This window comes from Cardiocondyla obscurior, linkage group LG15 (assembly GCF_019399895.1).
Source record: "Cardiocondyla obscurior isolate alpha-2009 linkage group LG15, Cobs3.1, whole genome shotgun sequence".
Classification (NCBI taxonomy): Eukaryota; Metazoa; Arthropoda; class Insecta; order Hymenoptera; family Formicidae; genus Cardiocondyla; species Cardiocondyla obscurior.
In genome coordinates, this window is record NC_091878.1 from 691,176 (window position 1) to 708,811 (window position 17,636).

Here is a 17,636-nt window from a genome sequence, read left to right on the forward strand (position 1 = left end):
TTTCGTGAATGAGTTGTGTAGCAACAATAGATGATTGACTTGTAAACGTTCAATTTTCTAACTGTAGAATAACGAATCTAATACGATTTAATAATTAAGAGGATTTATATGATGTATCAGGATCAAGATACATTGCCATATTACGCCGAATCGCCGCTGACACTTGGAACATTGTTCTTCGAAGTACTCGTTACTCAATTTCCCTTCGCAGTACTCGCGCGCGACACTGTCCCGAGCGATTCAGTATTATATATTGTACATCACGTGCGAAAGCCTTCGACTGCGTCCGTTCAACGGTTAGATCTTTAAGCCATTAGATCCTGTAGAATAGTCCCATTAGTCACACTTATTATTACTACACGAATATGTATATTTTGCGCTGTTGTGTCGAGGAGCCCGTATTCTGTAACGGCGGGCACAAGCGAGCCCCTCGAAAGCTCCATCGAGCCACGAATAAACGTGAACCGAGCGTAGCGTTCGCTTTCTCTTTGGCGTATCGAGATGAAACGATACCCGCAAATTTTATTGATTTCATTAATCGTTTGTACTCGCACGACGATACACATTGATACAAGCTCGTTCGTTCGCCCGTTCGCGTTTCATTCACGTTTCTTCTGCTTCGCCGGGGAACACTTGGCGCCGTTCAACAGCCACGCTTTCGAGCGCAATGCCGTTCGACATTTCGTCGCACCGCGCCGAGATGGATCGTACTCGCGAATTAATTCCTTCGTCGGGGACTGTTCTCTCTAATAACGACGTTACGAATTAATTTGTCTTTGCGTACGATCGCCGGCGGCGGAGTGACGATATGTCTCGACTGATACCAGATTATTGTTGTCGTAAGCGCGTATTTGAATGCGGGCGAGAAGCGTGCGGATTCAGTGTAATACGGCAAAATATATGTACGCGTACTACGCGAGAGGTACACGTTACATACGCGCGCATACGTGTGCGTCCCATACGCACGTATACACATAAAACACACACAAGAGACATTTAAGGGACGAGAGGTAAAGCAAAGCGAACTCGTCCCGTGACTGTAACACTATTTCGCAGAACGTGCCGTGCCGTTCGGTTTTTGCTGATCGCAACAAACCAGCTTTTATAATTCGCGTGTAAGGTCTTGATGCAAGTCGATTACAGGTGTCATTATATGAATATAGGGCACTACGTAATGTAACGAGCATGTGAGAAAGAAAGGAAGTCCGATGAGAATTATAAGTAAAAAAAAAAAAAGAAGAATAAAAAAAACAAAGAAAGAAGGAAAGGAATGCTGAGAAATGTTACATGTGTGTAGCAGAAAATTAAAATTTTGAGCGTGAACAAGTCGAAGTTGCGTTGAAGAGAACAAGTGGGTCTTTCCGACGCAACGGAGACGTCTCAATGGTCGTGTATGTGTATATTATGAGACACTTTTGAAAGTAGCCCTGACTTCCGAAAGAGAAAGAGAGTTAAGAACGATAAAATAAGTAATTATTGCAAAAGCGAGCGCCCAAAAAAAAAAAGAAATGTACGAAATTTGCCGCCGACAGTCGCGCCGACGTATTAGATGACTGTTATCATTTTTCATTGTAATTATCGTCATACTTTTATATTCCGTTGAGCAGCAGAGAAACGTAATGTAAATGATTATATATAATTTTAAATTTTTTGCGTACCCAGAGTGTCTTAAAACTGTCGGGAATCCTCTTAATGAACTCGTTTGTAACTTACTTTGGCAAAAATTTAAACAGAAAGAGAATAAAGCTACGATTTAATTGACAAGTGATTATGTTTCGCGAAGGATAGTTTTAAGACCTTTTGCGTATGCACTATGTATGTATGTATCTGATGAATTTTAGCAATTCTTGCGATGAAGAATAACGTTCGATGATTTCGCTGGGTATTATTTCACTTTTCGCTCAGTTCAGTGTTCTCATAATAATTATTTAATCTTCATGACTTATACAAATTCGGTGGCGTGACTCGTTGAAAATCTTTGTCGGATTGTCACTTGAAACGTGGCGCATATTTCGGCGCACTCGTCAAGTATTGTAAGAGCTATAATTTAAGGGTTGTAAGTAAAGTTGGCATGAGAGAAGAGGAACAAAAAAACTCGGCTTATAGTTTTAAGATCGTGTAACATGTGTTAGTGACAAAGCATGCTTCTTAGTAGGAATTAGGACAATGCTATAACAATAATTATTATAATTATTAGTGTAAGGTATTTAATATAAGTGCAAAGTATTTCCTAATAAAAAGTACTGCTGAAAAAGAACCTGGGCATCTATGTTCTCTCGTCAGTTTCGCTCGTTCAGGTACCCGCTGGTCAAGTTCAGCGAACGCAAACAACCTTTGTTCGTTTTAAGGGATTTGCGGAGGGCGAGTCCCGCTGGTTTTCTCTCATTGTGAAAAGATATACGTGTATAGAAATTCCTCTTCTCATTTATAACGTGAATTTCGTTCTGGTCGTTGACCTTATTTTCGCGTCTTTTAAGGGCTTCAATTGGAAAGGGGAGGAAAAAAAAGTGATATCTATGCGGCAATCGACACTTGCGTAACCCATGTGTCTCGCTTAATTGTTTCCTTAATTTAAATCAACGTTATTAATTTATTGTGAAATTCTTTGTTTGCTCCCTCATTAGTTTCAGTGTCACCGTTCTACAAATGTTCCCCGACCGTGCGCGAAATTCCGAGAAATTGCGGAGTTTGGTTTAATTTCGGATCGCAGGATCAGTGAACTTTCTGAAAGACGTAGTCGACATAGTAGACAACGGAACAGCGGGGAGTTGTTGCACCGCTATTGCATACGCATCTGGTGAAACGAGAAGACAAAGGGGGATGAAAGAGGAATCTCTTTTGTGCGCGTTGCCACGTACCACGGGTATTTACAGAACGCGCATTGCAAATGCTTATTGTTGCATTCCTCGTCGCTTGTTAAACGTGGGTTGATAACATTTCTAATGCAATCAGAAATTCGCCATTGTTTCGAAAATTGGGAGGAAAAAGTTTGCGTTTGCGCCGCGAAGAGAGGAAAGAGCCGACGAGATGAATACGCATCTTTTCGTCTACGCGCCAAAAGACGAAAATTGCGTGATAGCCGAAAAACACATGCGCGAGCTACCGGAGTGCGTACCCCTTTGTGTTATTTTCGGGCGAGTCGCCGCCGCCGCCACCGCCGCCGTCGGCGGAAGGCTTTAAATAGGACCGGATCGTCCAACGAGGAAGGCAGTTTTCTCGCGACAGTTTCTACATGCTGGAGCATCGCACCGTTTTCGACGTGAGTAAACAATAAACGCGATAACGTCAAGTTTACAATGCAAAAATTGCCTAATCGACAGGTGTCAACGTGTAACTCACCGAGCGCGCAATTTCGATGCGTTAAATCTCATAAAAAAATTGTGCGACATTATCAAGATCTTGCATCAATTCGGAATAAATGTTTACAATAGTTGGATGAACGCAGCGAAAATTGGCAGTGAATATCAGCTCTTTTGCGTCGTTACCGTTGGTCGAATCGATCTTGATCTTATGAGAAAACTACGCCGTGTGATACAAAGTTATTAATGATTCAACAGTTGAAGAATCTGATGCTTTAATATTTACAGGACATCTTTCGTTATCGTAATGACTTTGGTCGATGTTATGCGAATAAAATAATTAACTGGTTCACAATTAGCGCGATTATATTACGTAAATGCAACTTTTATAATGCACAAGCAGCTTGTTTTAGATATTTAAACGGAGTAAAATGTAAAATAATCAACTGGTTAATTTGTAGCGTAGCGAAGAACTGAAGCTCGATCGCGCAAATGAGTTTAATCAAGATCTAGATCAGACGAGGTAAATTGTGTAACTACACAGTTCGATTACTCTTCTCGAACGGATCGGCCAAATTTCGCGATTAAACCGCGTAACGAAGGGACAAGTGGCTACGAAGAGTGACGTCGCGCCGCGGCAGATCTTCGCAGAGGCGCAGACTGCGTGATTCTTAGCCGACTCGGCTGCGGGACTTCCGGCATCATCGCTAAAATTGCGCCGTTCTCTTGGCAGAATATCTGCTGTTCGTGACGCGCGTCAGCGTAGTTCCCCGTCGCAAGAACGATTGCATTGCTCGCCTGTCGTCAGCCAAATCGTGTCTTGCAAAGATCGCTGCGGGAGGTTCGCGTCGGAGGAGAAAAATCTTTGCGCGGCTGCACTTTAGCAAGCGTTATCAGCGATGTCTGGAATCTGGAATCAAGGTCTTGCCTATCATATCCCTTGCATATACATACATACACACATGCCTTTATATTTCAACATAGAATTTGTAAAAAATATTTTATGTAAGATTGTAAATCAGGAATATAATGGAGAAACCTAGATATATTTTTTTTTACTCACTTAATCTCGTTGATAAAATACAATTCCAGTCATCTTAAAAATCGGCACGCGTTGTTATCTTTTCTCGTTGTTTCAATATTTTTCCAGCACTACGAGTCATAGCAAGCCGGTTCTTATTAATGTCCTGTCTTCTTGTATTGCAGATTTGTCGGATTTCCGTGCTCGTCGTGTAAGGCAAATCAGACTGAATAGTAAAGTGCGTATTAACATAAATTCATGTTAATCATGCATGTCGTGTATCGTTATGTTTTTGCGGCCTCGTCAAAGATTTTTCGACTTCTTCCCCGCGGGCTGCCCTCAAGTTTCCCTATTAAATGTAACATTAATGACAGTATTACGTCTCGATCAACGAACGTCGCTCGTAAATTGTCTCGTAGTAATAAATCTTTGATGATTTCTACCTGGCAGTACGAGATGTACGGATTACGCAATCTTCCTTTTATCTCGCTCTCTTTTGTGGTCTCATCTTGGTTCTGTTACGCCACGTAGATGCCGACCGAGTGCATAGCCAACCCGTTGCAACGGGAGCTGGCCGACTCGATAATACGGCTGCAGCCACTCGACGAGATCCGCATTATCTTGGCATGCGGCGCTAAGCCGAACGAGCCGGTCACTCAGGGCCTCAGGCCCCTGCATTATGCCGTTTGGCAGAGGTACACCGAGGCTGCCCAATTGCTGCTGGTGCGCGGCGCCGACATCGATGCCACCGACGAGTGCGGCTACTCCGCCCTGCATCTTGCCGCTGAACACGGCTACCTCGATCTGGTAAAGCTACTGCTGAAATATGGCGCTAAAGTGGACCATCGACAAGACACGGGAGAGCTCTTTCCTAGGTGCGCCATTTAATAAACTCAATTAATCTTTTATCACTGTTATTTTTATTTTAATATATATGATTACTCGGTCACATTTGTAACTACTTACCATTGCGTCAAATAATCTCGATTCTTATTGTTCTCCGATTTCAGGACTATGTTGTGCGATGAACCACTGCGCTTGGCCCTGCGAAACCGTCACGTCGAGGTTGCGAGGATCTTGCTGGAAGCTGGCGCTAATCCGAACAAGAGGTACTTCTTCGGCTCTGAGATTAATCTAGTGTCGCCCTTGGATCTGGAGTGTATGGAGCTGCTGTTAGCCTTCGGCGCTCATCCGAACACCCGGGATCGCGCGGGTTTGACGCCCCTCATGAAGGCCGCCAGATTGCCGCAGGTAGAACTGTTGATAAAAAAAAAAAATTAATTAATTGCGCCACTTAAGAATTATTTCCAATAGAAAGAAGATTCTCCATTCCGGAGTGTAGATTTTATGGAATGTAATTATTACAGGGAATAGCTTCAGTTCTTCTCCTGCTGAGTTACGGTGCGGACGTCAACGCGATGGCAGACGCCAGGCACGATTATCGAACGGTGCTGCATTACGCGATCCTTGGCGGCGATCCGACCGTGATCAATCTGTTGCTGAAGCAAGGCGCTCGGCTGGACCTCGGGCCGGACTATCAAAAACCGACAGCCTTGGATCTGGCCATACTCAAGGGCGATCCGTCGATCGTCGAGAAGCTGCTCGAGGCGGGTGAGTCCGTGAACTTCTTGAGCCAATAACGCTGGCATACGGCCGAAATCGTCCGGCATCCGAAGGCCAAATATACGCGCCCGGTATTAAATCTATGCATGCCGCACGATCTCTCTTTCTCGCAAAACACAGCTCGTAATCGTGGACGGATCAATTGTCCCTGCCACGTCGGCTAACAACCGCTCTCAATAGCGTTCAATGCTGATCCGCAAACAGCCATCATCGTCATCAATTTCATCCGAGATCATACTTGAAATCGTATATAAAAAAAATATCTTAATATATAACAATTTAATTGAGGTTAGGTAACGTTAGCGTAAAGAAAAATTACCTACCTTCTTAATCCGGATGGGATATCTTTCAGGCGCGGACGTGAACGCCTCGTCGCCGATCATCGGCTCGCCTCTGCACGTAGCGTGCGCGGACAACATCCCGAACCGGCTGGAGATCCTGTGCATGCTGCTGGAACGGGGCGCCGATCCGAATCTGGTAATACGTAGCGACGACGGGCCGGCGCTGCGACCGGTGCTCGCCGAGTACGTCGCGTCGAACGAGAACCCGTCGGTCCAAGTGGTAGCGTTGCTGCTCAAGTACGGTGCCCGAGTGGTGATCAAGACGCAGTTCCGAGATCCGCACGGCATCCTCAACTCTTTGCAGAACACGGCGGATAAGCCGCGATTGCTGCAGGCGCTGCTCGAGGCGGCGGAGAGCTTCGATCCCTGCATGATCCGACGGTCCAGCAGCCTGACGGACGCGCAGAGAGCCCTGGTGATGGAGGCGGCGAAAACTCCTCTGCCCTTGACCCATCAGGCGAGGCTGATCATCCGCAAGCTCTGCGGCACGAAATTACCGAAGATCGTCAGGAAGCTGCAGCTGCCGCAATCGTTACACCGTTATCTTCTCTACGATTATTACTAGCCGAGAAAGAAAATCGTCGGTGACTTCGAGACGTCTCGAAGGAGAGAGAAAACGTTCCTTAGATTTCCAGTAAATTGTGATGATTGATTATTATATTCCGTGCCTTAAATCCCGTCAAAATCGTAGACTGGAGACGAGTACCGTTTTGCTAAAAGCGACCTGTATTGAGTATCGGTTGGCATCGTGCAAAATTAAGCCGGAAGATGCAAATTTAAGTACTTACGCCGCTGTGAATCTCGATTTCGATGAGTACAACGAGGCTGTCGAGGTGCCTCTCAATTGTTTTTACTTAGTATTCTTTTTCTTTTTTTTTTTTTTTCTTTCTTTCTACACATCGCGTGTAAAGTGATACGTAACGCTTAGACAGCATTACATTTATATTTTATCTATACACGTTATGATTTTAGTCATCGAAATATTTTCTATGTACGTATTTTTGCACGTCGAGAAGATCGTTCACGACAGACGCGCTTCCGTTGCCGAAATGTCGATTTAAAAAAAAAAAATCGAAATAATTAGAATTAGGCTAATTATCTAATAGTGCACTTTCGTACTTAAATTAATTGTAAGGAGAAAACTAGCACGAAATTACTTACTCTTTTATTAGTGCGATTTTTTGTTCTTTTTCTTTACAGCTTATTTGAGTGCGAAAGCATCCTGAGCAGCTACAGCTACAAAAATGTAGACAATACTTTGAAATGTCTTACAGAGCTTGTCACCGGATCAGCAGCCGGAGAGGATTCCTTCCAACGGTTGTGAAGTCGTGATCGACTGTTTTGTACCTTTGTATATACGAGTACGATATATACGCTCAATGTACAATAAAGAGAAATAAAGAAAAATGAAATTACGCTGGCCCGTCTGTGCTTATCAGCCATCAGGTTATATACTACATACATGTATATTAGGCGTGCTTGATCGCGTGACGTGCAGAATGTTGGCCCGTATTGGTAAAAGTATCAATGATCCCGTACACCATCGGCATCCTCGAAATAGCAGCCTCAATACCGTGACTTACGTCAAACTTTTGGCAGTCGTTTCGCCCGTGAGGAAATCCGAAGCCCCTGCACACCTGCGCGAGTGCAAATTAATGAGCGTTATCTTCTCTTCGTTTCTTAAATTTTACGTCGGCATGAAAAGATACAAAGATAATAAATGGATCGCGTAATAAAATTGACATTCGACGAAAACCGAAAGAGACGTGACCACTTGCAAGATGTCGATACTATTATTAAAAAATGTAAAGATTAGAGATATTGTTGTGCATAAAATGTCATATGATCTAATTTAATTTCTGTCGAAAATAAAAATTTTTTTGATTATTTGTGATAATTAATTTTGGTATGAATTTCTTTACCGGCAGGATCGTTGCATTGACGTGATGTGAGCACCATGGCTGCGAGAGTGTTAGGCTCGATCTTACGTAAAAATGCAGGATTTTTCGGAGCTGGGAGGGTGCTGTCGCCGAAAAATGCGCCGGCGGTCGTCGACATGTGAGTTAAATAAATTGCGTATAAATGTTACTATCGAATTAATCGCGTACACGCATTATATAACGTACATAACCTATCGGTCCATACGGCGTGACGACTTTTTGACAACATGAGTATGACCGACGATTCTTTTGCAGCCAACATCGTAATTCTCATCAGTGGAATCCGGACAAAGAGTACCTCGAACAGTTCAGCAGGCCCGTGTTGTACTCTACCGGCATTGACTGGGAACCTCCAGAAAAAGATTCTGAGTTGATGCCGCTTCCCTTAGCAGAGCGGACCATACAGAACATAAAACTTAACTTCGGCCCGCAGCATCCGGCCGCTCATGGCGTTCTGCGGCTTATTCTAGAATTGGACGGCGAGATTGTGGTATCCGCCGATCCACACGTTGGTCTCCTACATCGTGGTACAGAAAAATTGATCGAGTACAAGACGTATATGCAGGCGCTCCCCTACTTCGATCGTTTGGACTACGTTTCTATGATGTGCAACGAGCAATGCTTCTCTTTGGCAATCGAAAAATTACTCAACATAGATGTTCCCCTGCGTGCAAAGTATATTCGAGGTATGGATACAATCTTTTTTTTAATAATATAAAATGTATTTTTCTTTTTTTTTTTTTATGCGTTTATAAATTTTTAATTTAAAGATCGTCCAAGTTTAATAAAATTTTTTTATCTTTTTACTTGCAGTTCTCTTTGCGGAAATTACCAGGATTTTAAATCACATTATGGGTATTGGTACGCACGCGTTGGACATCGGTGCTCTCACACCTTTCTTTTGGCTGTTTGAGGAGCGTGAAAAGTTAATGGAATTTTACGAGCGTGTAAGCGGCGCTCGTATGCATGCAGCTTATATAAGACCAGGCGGTGTCTCGTTGGATTTACCATTGGGTTTGATGGACGATATATACGATTGGGCCTCTAAATACACTGAGCGATTAGACGAAGTAGAAGATCTTTTAACAGATAACAGAATTTGGAAACAGCGTACGACTGACGTCGGTACCGTATCTGCGGAAGATGCACTGAATTGGGGTTTCAGCGGTGTGATGTTAAGAGGTTCTGGAATTAAATGGGATTTGAGAAAAGTCGCACCCTACGATGCTTATCATCTGGTAGATTTTGACGTTCCAGTTGGCACAAACGGAGATTGCTACGACAGGTGAGTTCAAATAAGAATCAAATTGTTTATAGAAAAAGAACTCGAGACGTAAAAAGAAAAAAAAAAAAGCTGTCTAATAAAAAATACCATTGTTTGAAATATTTATTTTTATTTGACTTATTATTTCCAGATATCTGTGCCGTGTTGAAGAGATGCGGCAATCGCTGCGCATTATTCACCAGTGTTTGAATCAGATGCCCCCAGGTGAAGTTCGATGCGATGACGCTAAAATTGTGCCACCAAGACGCGAGGAAATGAAGAGCAGCATGGAGGCGCTTATTCATCACTTCAAGCTATTTACTCAGGGTTTCCAAGTGCCACCAGGAGCGACGTATACAGCCATCGAGGCACCGAAGGGCGAGTTTGGCGTTTACCTTGTTAGCGACGGCAGCAGTAAGCCATATCGTTGCAAAATTAAAGCGCCGGGATTTGCACATTTGGCAGCTCTGCAATACATTGGTCCCAAGCACTTTCTCGCCGACGTGGTCGCTATCATTGGCACGTTGGACATCGTATTCGGCGAAATCGATAGATAATTTCCTAACGATTCGATAACTTATACACCGTAGAAATAAATTAAAAAATAAATTATATGAAAATGTTTGTATGCGTTACAGCATGTAACATGCAAACATAATGATTTACGAAGTCGATATAGTTGCACGTTATGCGATAAACACGCATTAATACGTGATCCTACGTTAATACATGATCGTTCAAGTAAATATTGTATATATCTCGCAATAAATAAAAATGTGACGAATCTACTGCACTCCTACATGTCGAATATATAAAACTTTGACTACACTTAAAATAACAGCTAATTCCCAAAGTTTGTGTGCAATTCACCCGCGATAAGATCGCAAACAATGTTTCTTCTATCCCAAATTCTTCTAATTAAAAACAATAACTTGCGATGCCGCGCTATGTCGCAGCACACGGCGCGCTTTCCAAGTCTTTATAAGAGATGCGCAATTCTTCCGCACGCAAACCATAATGCAAAATGCAATTGACAAACGACGAGAGAGAATTACAAGATACCTTCGTTGCGCGCAAGAACGAAGATGCCATTTCGCAAACCTCTTCTTTCGAATATAAATATGAAATGGCATTATCTTGGCGAAGCGTGATTATATCTGGACGTCGAAGAGCTGTTACGGCAGAGTCGATCAAAGTGCAATAAAATTATAAATAACCCGAACTCTGAAATAAAATTAAACTAAGACAAATATCAAAACGCCGAACATTAAAGAAGCTGTAAAATCAACTTTCTAAAAAGAAAAGAACGACCAAATGGTGCCAAACATTTGAAATACAATAGAAATAAAAAAAAATAAAAATAAAAAAAAGAAGAACATTTTAATTTCACAAATTTATTTTATATTATATTAAGCAAGTAGACGCGTGTTACTTACGATAAGTTTTACATTTATAATTTGAAATATTTTTGTGAGACTTGCGTGATGCAACATTCGGATTTAGCGTTTACCTTGATATTCAACATCGAGTGAATGTCAAGTTTAGTTTTATTACTTTCAAAACTGATCGCAAGATATAAGCTCATTATGTTTTTTATTCACTCTTCAGCGGCGCACAAATCGCCGTAGAATTATGTGGATTCACGCTGGTCGAAAGCGTTGAATACGTCAATGCGTTCCTCTCGTAGAAGGGAACCGACGGCATCTGTAAGATACCGGTCGGCCTCCAACAAGCCGTTCTATTTCATTAATCCACACCGCGCTTATGCGCTAATAAGCTTCCGTCGTCGAGAGAACTGAAAATAGAGATCTACCGTGTTGCAACGCGGCTGGAATTTGCACTTCTCCGACGGCTGCAAAAGCAAATAAAAGTCATTTCAAAGATACAGGCGTATAATCAACGTTAAAACATAAAGAAATATTTACGAGGATAAATCTTTTCCTGTAATTACTATTGTTATTATTTTGCCACGCGATCTGATGACTCGTACGTTGAAACGACTGAGACGATACTCGTAATAGACGTCCACCGCAATTGGAGGAAATCATAGTTCATCTAATTACCTTGTCCTTCTGTCAAGCACGACGAGAAGTCAAAGTGTCTGCTTTCTCTATTCCTTTCGCCGGTGAAACTCGAAGTTTGCGTTTACATGCCCGGCGTTTTGAACAATTTCCAACGAGTTTCCTTTACGAAGAGCTTTTAAACCTTTCGTGGAATTTTGTAAATATCCTACTTGTCACGAAACAGTCACTTTACATAAGGAAGAGAATATTCACAATTTTTATTCAAGCGTTAAATGCGATGAAATTTTTTCTTCTCAGTTATGAAATCAAATAGCTTTTTATTTTTATCTGAAACGTATAATTTATAAGCTAATACCCTTGATTGGTTTGACTAACATGGATGTAGTGTAATTAGTATAATGATGATAATGATAATGATTCGATAAAGCAAACAAGAAGCGAGATCTCAGTTTAATTTGCGACAAATTTCGTCACAAAGGCAATTGGAATAGAAATATGCTTCGAATAAAAAATGATTATTAGTGGCGATTAATGAAATAATAATTTTGGCAATGAACTTTTAGTGCTCTGTCAATAACGCTATCAGAAATGACGTTACAACGTATGGTACTATATCATTAAACGTTATCATACTTGTCGTAACTAACAAAAAAACATTTTTTTCTTTATATGTATTTTTTTTTTTTTTTTTTTTTTCCTATAACGAGCAGGATTTTATCAGCTTACATAGTTCCTTGAGTATATATTACGGTCTTGTTTTAAATGACTAATTAAATCGGTCATATTCATATATCAATGAGTGATGTCATAAACTGTGGTAATTATAAAAGAATTTTAAGGATCTAGATCATTCAACAATAATGTATGACTACTGCTAATGTGTCGTTAATTGTCCTTATTGCGTAAGTAAATTTTGCATCGCATCCGCAAGTAGTTTCTAATGAAATTGCTTGCAAATTATAATAGCTTCCCGTCTTGTTTTTCTTTCAGGTTTCGTCCATCGTCGGCTCGATATTCCTCATGCAATTATATCCACATTTTTTTCTTTTTTTTTAATACGCACCAACGTCATGGATTTATTATTCGTGACATTAGATATAAATCTGCCGCGACCTAGAATTTATTTTCATAAGTTTATGTGCGTTGCCAGGGAACATTGTTACTTTTGCGTTGCGTGCGGCGGTGGTTTTCTTGAGATCTTTTCTCTCTTTATACCCACGCATCACTTTCCAGGGTATTACTCTGAGAACTAGGTCTATCGAGATGCACTTTATTGCGCTTGCAAAACCCCTCTGTTAATTATCGAATATGTTATTTCACGCAGCGCGTTTATTCGTACGTTCGTTTTTTTTTTTATCTTTTTTTTTTCAACTATAATAGTTTGATGCAATAAAATTTAATATCGTTTGTTTCATCCAATCTCCCAGTAATAAAAGGCAGATTTACAAGGATTTATGGCACATGTGCATACATTTGCATGAATAGTAAAAAAACGATTTAAAAAAAAGCGGAATACGATTAAAATTCAATAAATAAATGAATGCCGATTGTTCGACTTGTTTGCTTATTTTATTTATGATTTTTTGAAACGTCCAACAGGTTATAAAGTTCACGTACCTAAAGATGAGCGATGTTCCGTTTCGTTCCCGCGGCATTCGTCCAAGTAAAATAAAAGAGAAGCGTGCTGGACGAAGTGAGAGTCCTTTCCTCAAAACGAGTAATCCACCGGAACTTACGTCATCGATGAAAGCTGGCTGATAGCAGCCTATGTACTGAAAGGCAGATATGACGTCTGCTACGGCGGCGGCGGCTAGCGAACGCGATTACGCGAACTTTATCGTCGTGTACGTCGAGTTTCACATGTCTTCACGTATGTACCGCGCCGGCCGGTTTGCCGAAGACTGATTTTTTCCCCCTCCCCGTTCTCACCCCTTGCCACCGCCGATTAGTTACGCGCGCTAGCCGCTGTCGCCGCTGAGACGCCATATTTGCACTTCGGTGTACACCGAAATGGCAGAAGTAGTAGTAAACCGCGTTCCCCCCCTCAGTCCTCGGTGACCGGTGCTCTGTGACACACCTACGCGCGTGCTTCGTGTGAGATTCGACGCAGCCCGAGATCACGTACGGTAGCTGCCGTCGCGGCACCGCGAACGCCATTCCCGACGGTGAGTGTACCCTGAGAAGCAGATATGGCATTTGCCGCGGCGAAATTTGCCGGCGGTTAGCGCGCGACGCCGTCGTGACGTGCGTTTATCTTCATCACGCGAGACCGATAGTTAACATACCTCGAAGCGTTGGCCGCTGAAAACCACCGAGAACTGAAGGAGATAACAGTTCTATTACTTCTTCCCTTCCCCCTTTCCCCTCCCTCGTCTTCTCGATCACCATCCTTTGAGCCCGGCCTAGAGTCTGTTCGAGCTAAAACGGTCCTCGCGACTTTCCCGCGCTTCATCTTTTTTTTTTTTTTTCCGAGCTTTCGCAAACCTGAGCAGTTCTAACGTAACGTTTTAAGAATCGCTGATTCGCGTTTCGATGGAGACTCGCGTTTGCCGTAGTCGCGGCGGAGTTGCTAATGCCATGCAGTCCTAATTGGCATTCTCGCTACGCACTGATCGATCGCGCTATCTCTCGGATAAGAATTAACCTGGTTACCGTATAGGATCGCGGAACCATTGAACGGCCTTGCGGTATGCATTGAATCGCGTTGAATACTGAATCGGTATTTTCTAAGCGACGAACGCTGCACGACCGCGAGCCTGTTTCGCATGAATTCGTTACTTTTAATACTACGTGCTCTCGTATTTAAATCAATTTGAGAAAGCAAAATGTACTCGCGTTAAATTACAGTCAGTTAACAGCAGACCGACCGCGACGTTTATCCGTTGCGTATATCGTCGCGTATTCCTTCGATAATACCACGTCCGTAATTTTCATCGCCGTGATTCACAACGTCGGGACGCCAAGTACCTACATTATAATACTCATTCGAGCCGATCACTTTTATTATTACCCAACTATTAACGGAAAGAGAAGAAGGTACTTTTATAAACCGCCGCGTCGGAAATCGCGATTACAGACCGACGGAGTGCTTCGTATTTTTTTAATGACACGTCTGGTTAAATTACAACTGATCGCGTTCGTGATTAGACGGCAATGAGTTTATTCCGTTTAAACGGTTTGGCTGTCGATGACATCTTGAAGGCAGGGTCGCGGAGTTGCGAAGGATGAGGCTGGCTGTTGCAACAGATCGTTGTTGACTCGTTTAGCTTGCGTCGTCTCGCCCCGCAAATTACAGCGCGGCCGATTACAGCGTTTGCCAACGTCGGCGACGAGGGGGAGGAAAATTAATTTCCTACGGATCTCCGGTGTCTGACAGATATGTCTTTTTCTTATTTACCGTACGAACGTGTGGTTTCGCGAGGAGCCCGGCATAGTTCACGGACGTCCGGAGTAATTATCACGGCTGTTCGGTAATTTTTTTTTTTTACAGGCCTAATAAAAGCACGCTTTTAGAGTATAATAGATAATGTTAAATATGATAATCTGGGAATAATAAATATATTAACGGCGTAATATTACGCCGGTAGAATAGAACAATGAAAATGAAAGGACCTTGCCGCCGGTTACGTAATTTTTTAGCTTTTCGTTTGTCAAATACTTTTTGTCGTAAAGATAAAAAAAAATTTATAAAAAAATATGATATTCTAAAATCCATCGTTAGATCGCGAATAACTTGATAAATAATTGCCGACAGTCATTATCATTATACTTAATAATCATCATCGGAGAAGTACAAGAAGAATGCATTAAGAGTAATAGGCTCGTAAAAACGACCTGTCATTTTATACAGAGTTCTTCAATTTATTTTTCCTGTTTTATACATGTATACATATATATATATATATTTTTTTTTTTTAATTTTTTTTTTAATAAGTAGCAATGATTTAGTCTGTGATGTTACGTAACAACGGATCGAACGACACGCAGAAGCTGTCAGGTCGAAGTAGAATACGGCAATTATGTCGGATTACTCTCGGTTTTACACGTACGCGAATAATATCAGCCTGTCGGGCGAATTGATCGGCGTCGCCAACAGGGAGCTATTGTTTGCGTAATACTAAAATTAACGAACCCGCCAATTAAAGGGTCAAGGCTCGCCCTTGCTATCGAGCTTGAAATGAGAGCGTCACATAATTTCGCAATTAGAACTGAAGCGTTTCTGAGCGATAAGAACGCTCTTCATTAGCGGCTCGCTTGATATGCACACGATAATAAGGTGGACCGAATTAGATGTATTGACTCTGTCAATGTAGTCCATTTGTCGATATCTGATAATCGCCAGGTTCCTTTTTCTTCAAAGCTCTACGCGAAAAAGCACAATCAAACGATATTATTAATTTTTGTAAGAATTAATTTATTTATTAATCTTTCATTATTTTTTTTTCCCCGCGATTTTTGCGCAGAACTTAAAATCATTCATTCGTCTCGAACGGCCAAGCTGACGTATAAACTCACATCCGCGTGCCAACTTTTACACCTAACTTTTTTTTTTTTTAGCCAGGCTCAATCTTCGTTTTTGTAGAACTTCCTTCGGCGTAAAATACTGACCCTCCCGGCTCTCAATGCCCGGCGTTAGACGTTACAATCTGGATCATTTGTTTCCACGTATCACTCAAACTTCTCTTCTATTAAATCTTTCCAGGCGGTAGGCTTCTAGAACGCGGATTTGATATTTAATCATGCGTACGAGCATGCTACACGTAAAATCGTAGACGACGCTCTGGGCAAAGGAGCCGTTCCAAGCATCGCTCAAGTGTATTTCCGAGAATTTGCAATGTGGACTTTTGCGTGAGATCGACTCGATGACACTTGAGCAAAAAGTTCCGCATAATCCGAAGAGCCGTGTAATCACCCGTTTGTTTTTCGCGCTTACGCGCCTCTCGCAAGATCCGTCCGCGTTAATTGCCGAGTACGAAAAATTCATTCAACTTTTTTTTTTTTTCACGTTTGAATATTACCGTCGGCTTTTCAGTATTGTCGCCGCCGGTCAATTAAATCGAAGAAAACTCGAATGGCTCGTCCCGCAAAAAACTTGTAGCTTTCCTAGCGTTAACCCACATTTACGTCCCCGATCGTCTGCTATTACGATGTTCTCGGCTAGCGATTGTCGATCATGAACGCGGTAGCGGAAATTGAAACCGGGTTATTTTTGGCGGACCTCTTTCTTCGATATCTGCCGCGTGATCTTGGGGTCCAGTTACGGGCAGTACGGTTCATCGACCTTCGCGAAACTGTTCGGAATCGTGTAGCAGCGCTATTAATGATAAGTTTTGCGTATTATTTTCGCGACGAGAGAAAGAGATTTTAACGCGTGGGTAAAATAGCGGTATCATAACACAGTTATCAGCAAAAGTTTGCGACACGTGAAATGTCGTGTTTATAATATGTATATTCCCGATACATGCAAATATTTTCTCAACAGAACATTCCTAGCATATTAGAAAGAAGCGTAACGTCTTGAGAAAAAAAAAAAAAGAAAAAAAAATAGAAAAAAAAAATTAAAATACATTTTAAAAAGATGTGCGATTGAAAAATGTTAGATAATATATGTAATATTAAAGTCACAATGCTCGGTGAAATTTAGAAAAATAATTTGACAGCTGACGCACGATTGTGTCGTTAAGAAATCGACTTTCGAGTAAGTTTCGTGCTTGTTAGAAAAGTTAACGACGAGGTTCGGAGTGAGACGGGCGTTTCGTCGAAAAGTCCGCGCGGTACGTAACATTCAGGAGGACAATCGGCGTGCTCCACCTGCGCAGCCCTCAAATTACTATTATTACTTGTCTTGTCAACGTCGGTAGGCCTAAGATCGGGGAGGTAGGTCGCCGAGTAACGGGGAAGCACGGAAGGAAAGGATCCGCCGTCTACGTGGGGGGCAGGCGCAGGTGGACCAAAGAGGTGGGAAACGAAAAAATAAAAAATTTACGAGTAAAACACGATAGAGAAAGCGAGAAGAAACGATAGATAGTAAAAAGAATCAAAGGCAGTTCTTGACCATCAAGTTAGGTCGACGCCAAATTTTGCGAATATTATATTCTCAAGTAATTCATATCAACTCGTTTGG

At 42.0% G+C, this 17,636-nt stretch overlaps 2 protein-coding genes and 1 long non-coding RNA gene across 4 annotated transcripts; 2 read left to right on the forward strand and 1 right to left on the reverse strand.

Moving 5' to 3' along the window:
• Window positions 1-784: 784 nt before the first annotated feature.
• Window positions 785-6,405, reverse strand: LOC139108636 (uncharacterized). The gene is made up of 6 exons (XR_011546690.1): window positions 6,267-6,405; window positions 5,686-6,180; window positions 5,287-5,577; window positions 4,764-5,191; window positions 4,363-4,669; window positions 785-4,209 (listed from the first exon to the last, which is right to left on the reverse strand). It is a non-coding gene; the product is annotated as an uncharacterized lncRNA (long non-coding RNA).
• LOC139108626 (ankyrin repeat and protein kinase domain-containing protein 1) lies at window positions 3,203-7,700 on the forward strand. 2 transcript variants are annotated; one of them, XM_070667071.1, is made up of 6 exons: window positions 3,221-3,259; window positions 4,506-4,558; window positions 4,852-5,195; window positions 5,331-5,571; window positions 5,688-5,931; window positions 6,296-7,700. In XM_070667071.1, exons 3-6 carry the CDS (start codon window positions 4,852-4,854, stop codon window positions 6,847-6,849), a joined length of 1,383 nt encoding a protein of 460 aa, XP_070523172.1. In that variant the 5' UTR covers window positions 3,221-3,259; window positions 4,506-4,558; the 3' UTR covers window positions 6,850-7,700. The 2 variants fall into 2 exon arrangements, with proteins under 2 accessions (XP_070523171.1, XP_070523172.1); XM_070667070.1 differs by lacking the exon at window positions 4,506-4,558 and having other exon boundaries at window positions 3,203-3,259.
• Window positions 7,701-8,212: 512 nt separating this feature from the next.
• Window positions 8,213-10,281, forward strand: Nd-49 (NADH dehydrogenase (ubiquinone) 49 kDa subunit). The gene is made up of 4 exons (XM_070667069.1): window positions 8,213-8,342; window positions 8,480-8,910; window positions 9,038-9,509; window positions 9,640-10,281. Exons 1-4 carry the CDS (start codon window positions 8,242-8,244, stop codon window positions 10,043-10,045), a joined length of 1,410 nt encoding a protein of 469 aa, XP_070523170.1. The 5' UTR covers window positions 8,213-8,241; the 3' UTR covers window positions 10,046-10,281.
• The last annotated feature ends 7,355 nt before the right edge of the window (window positions 10,282-17,636 follow it).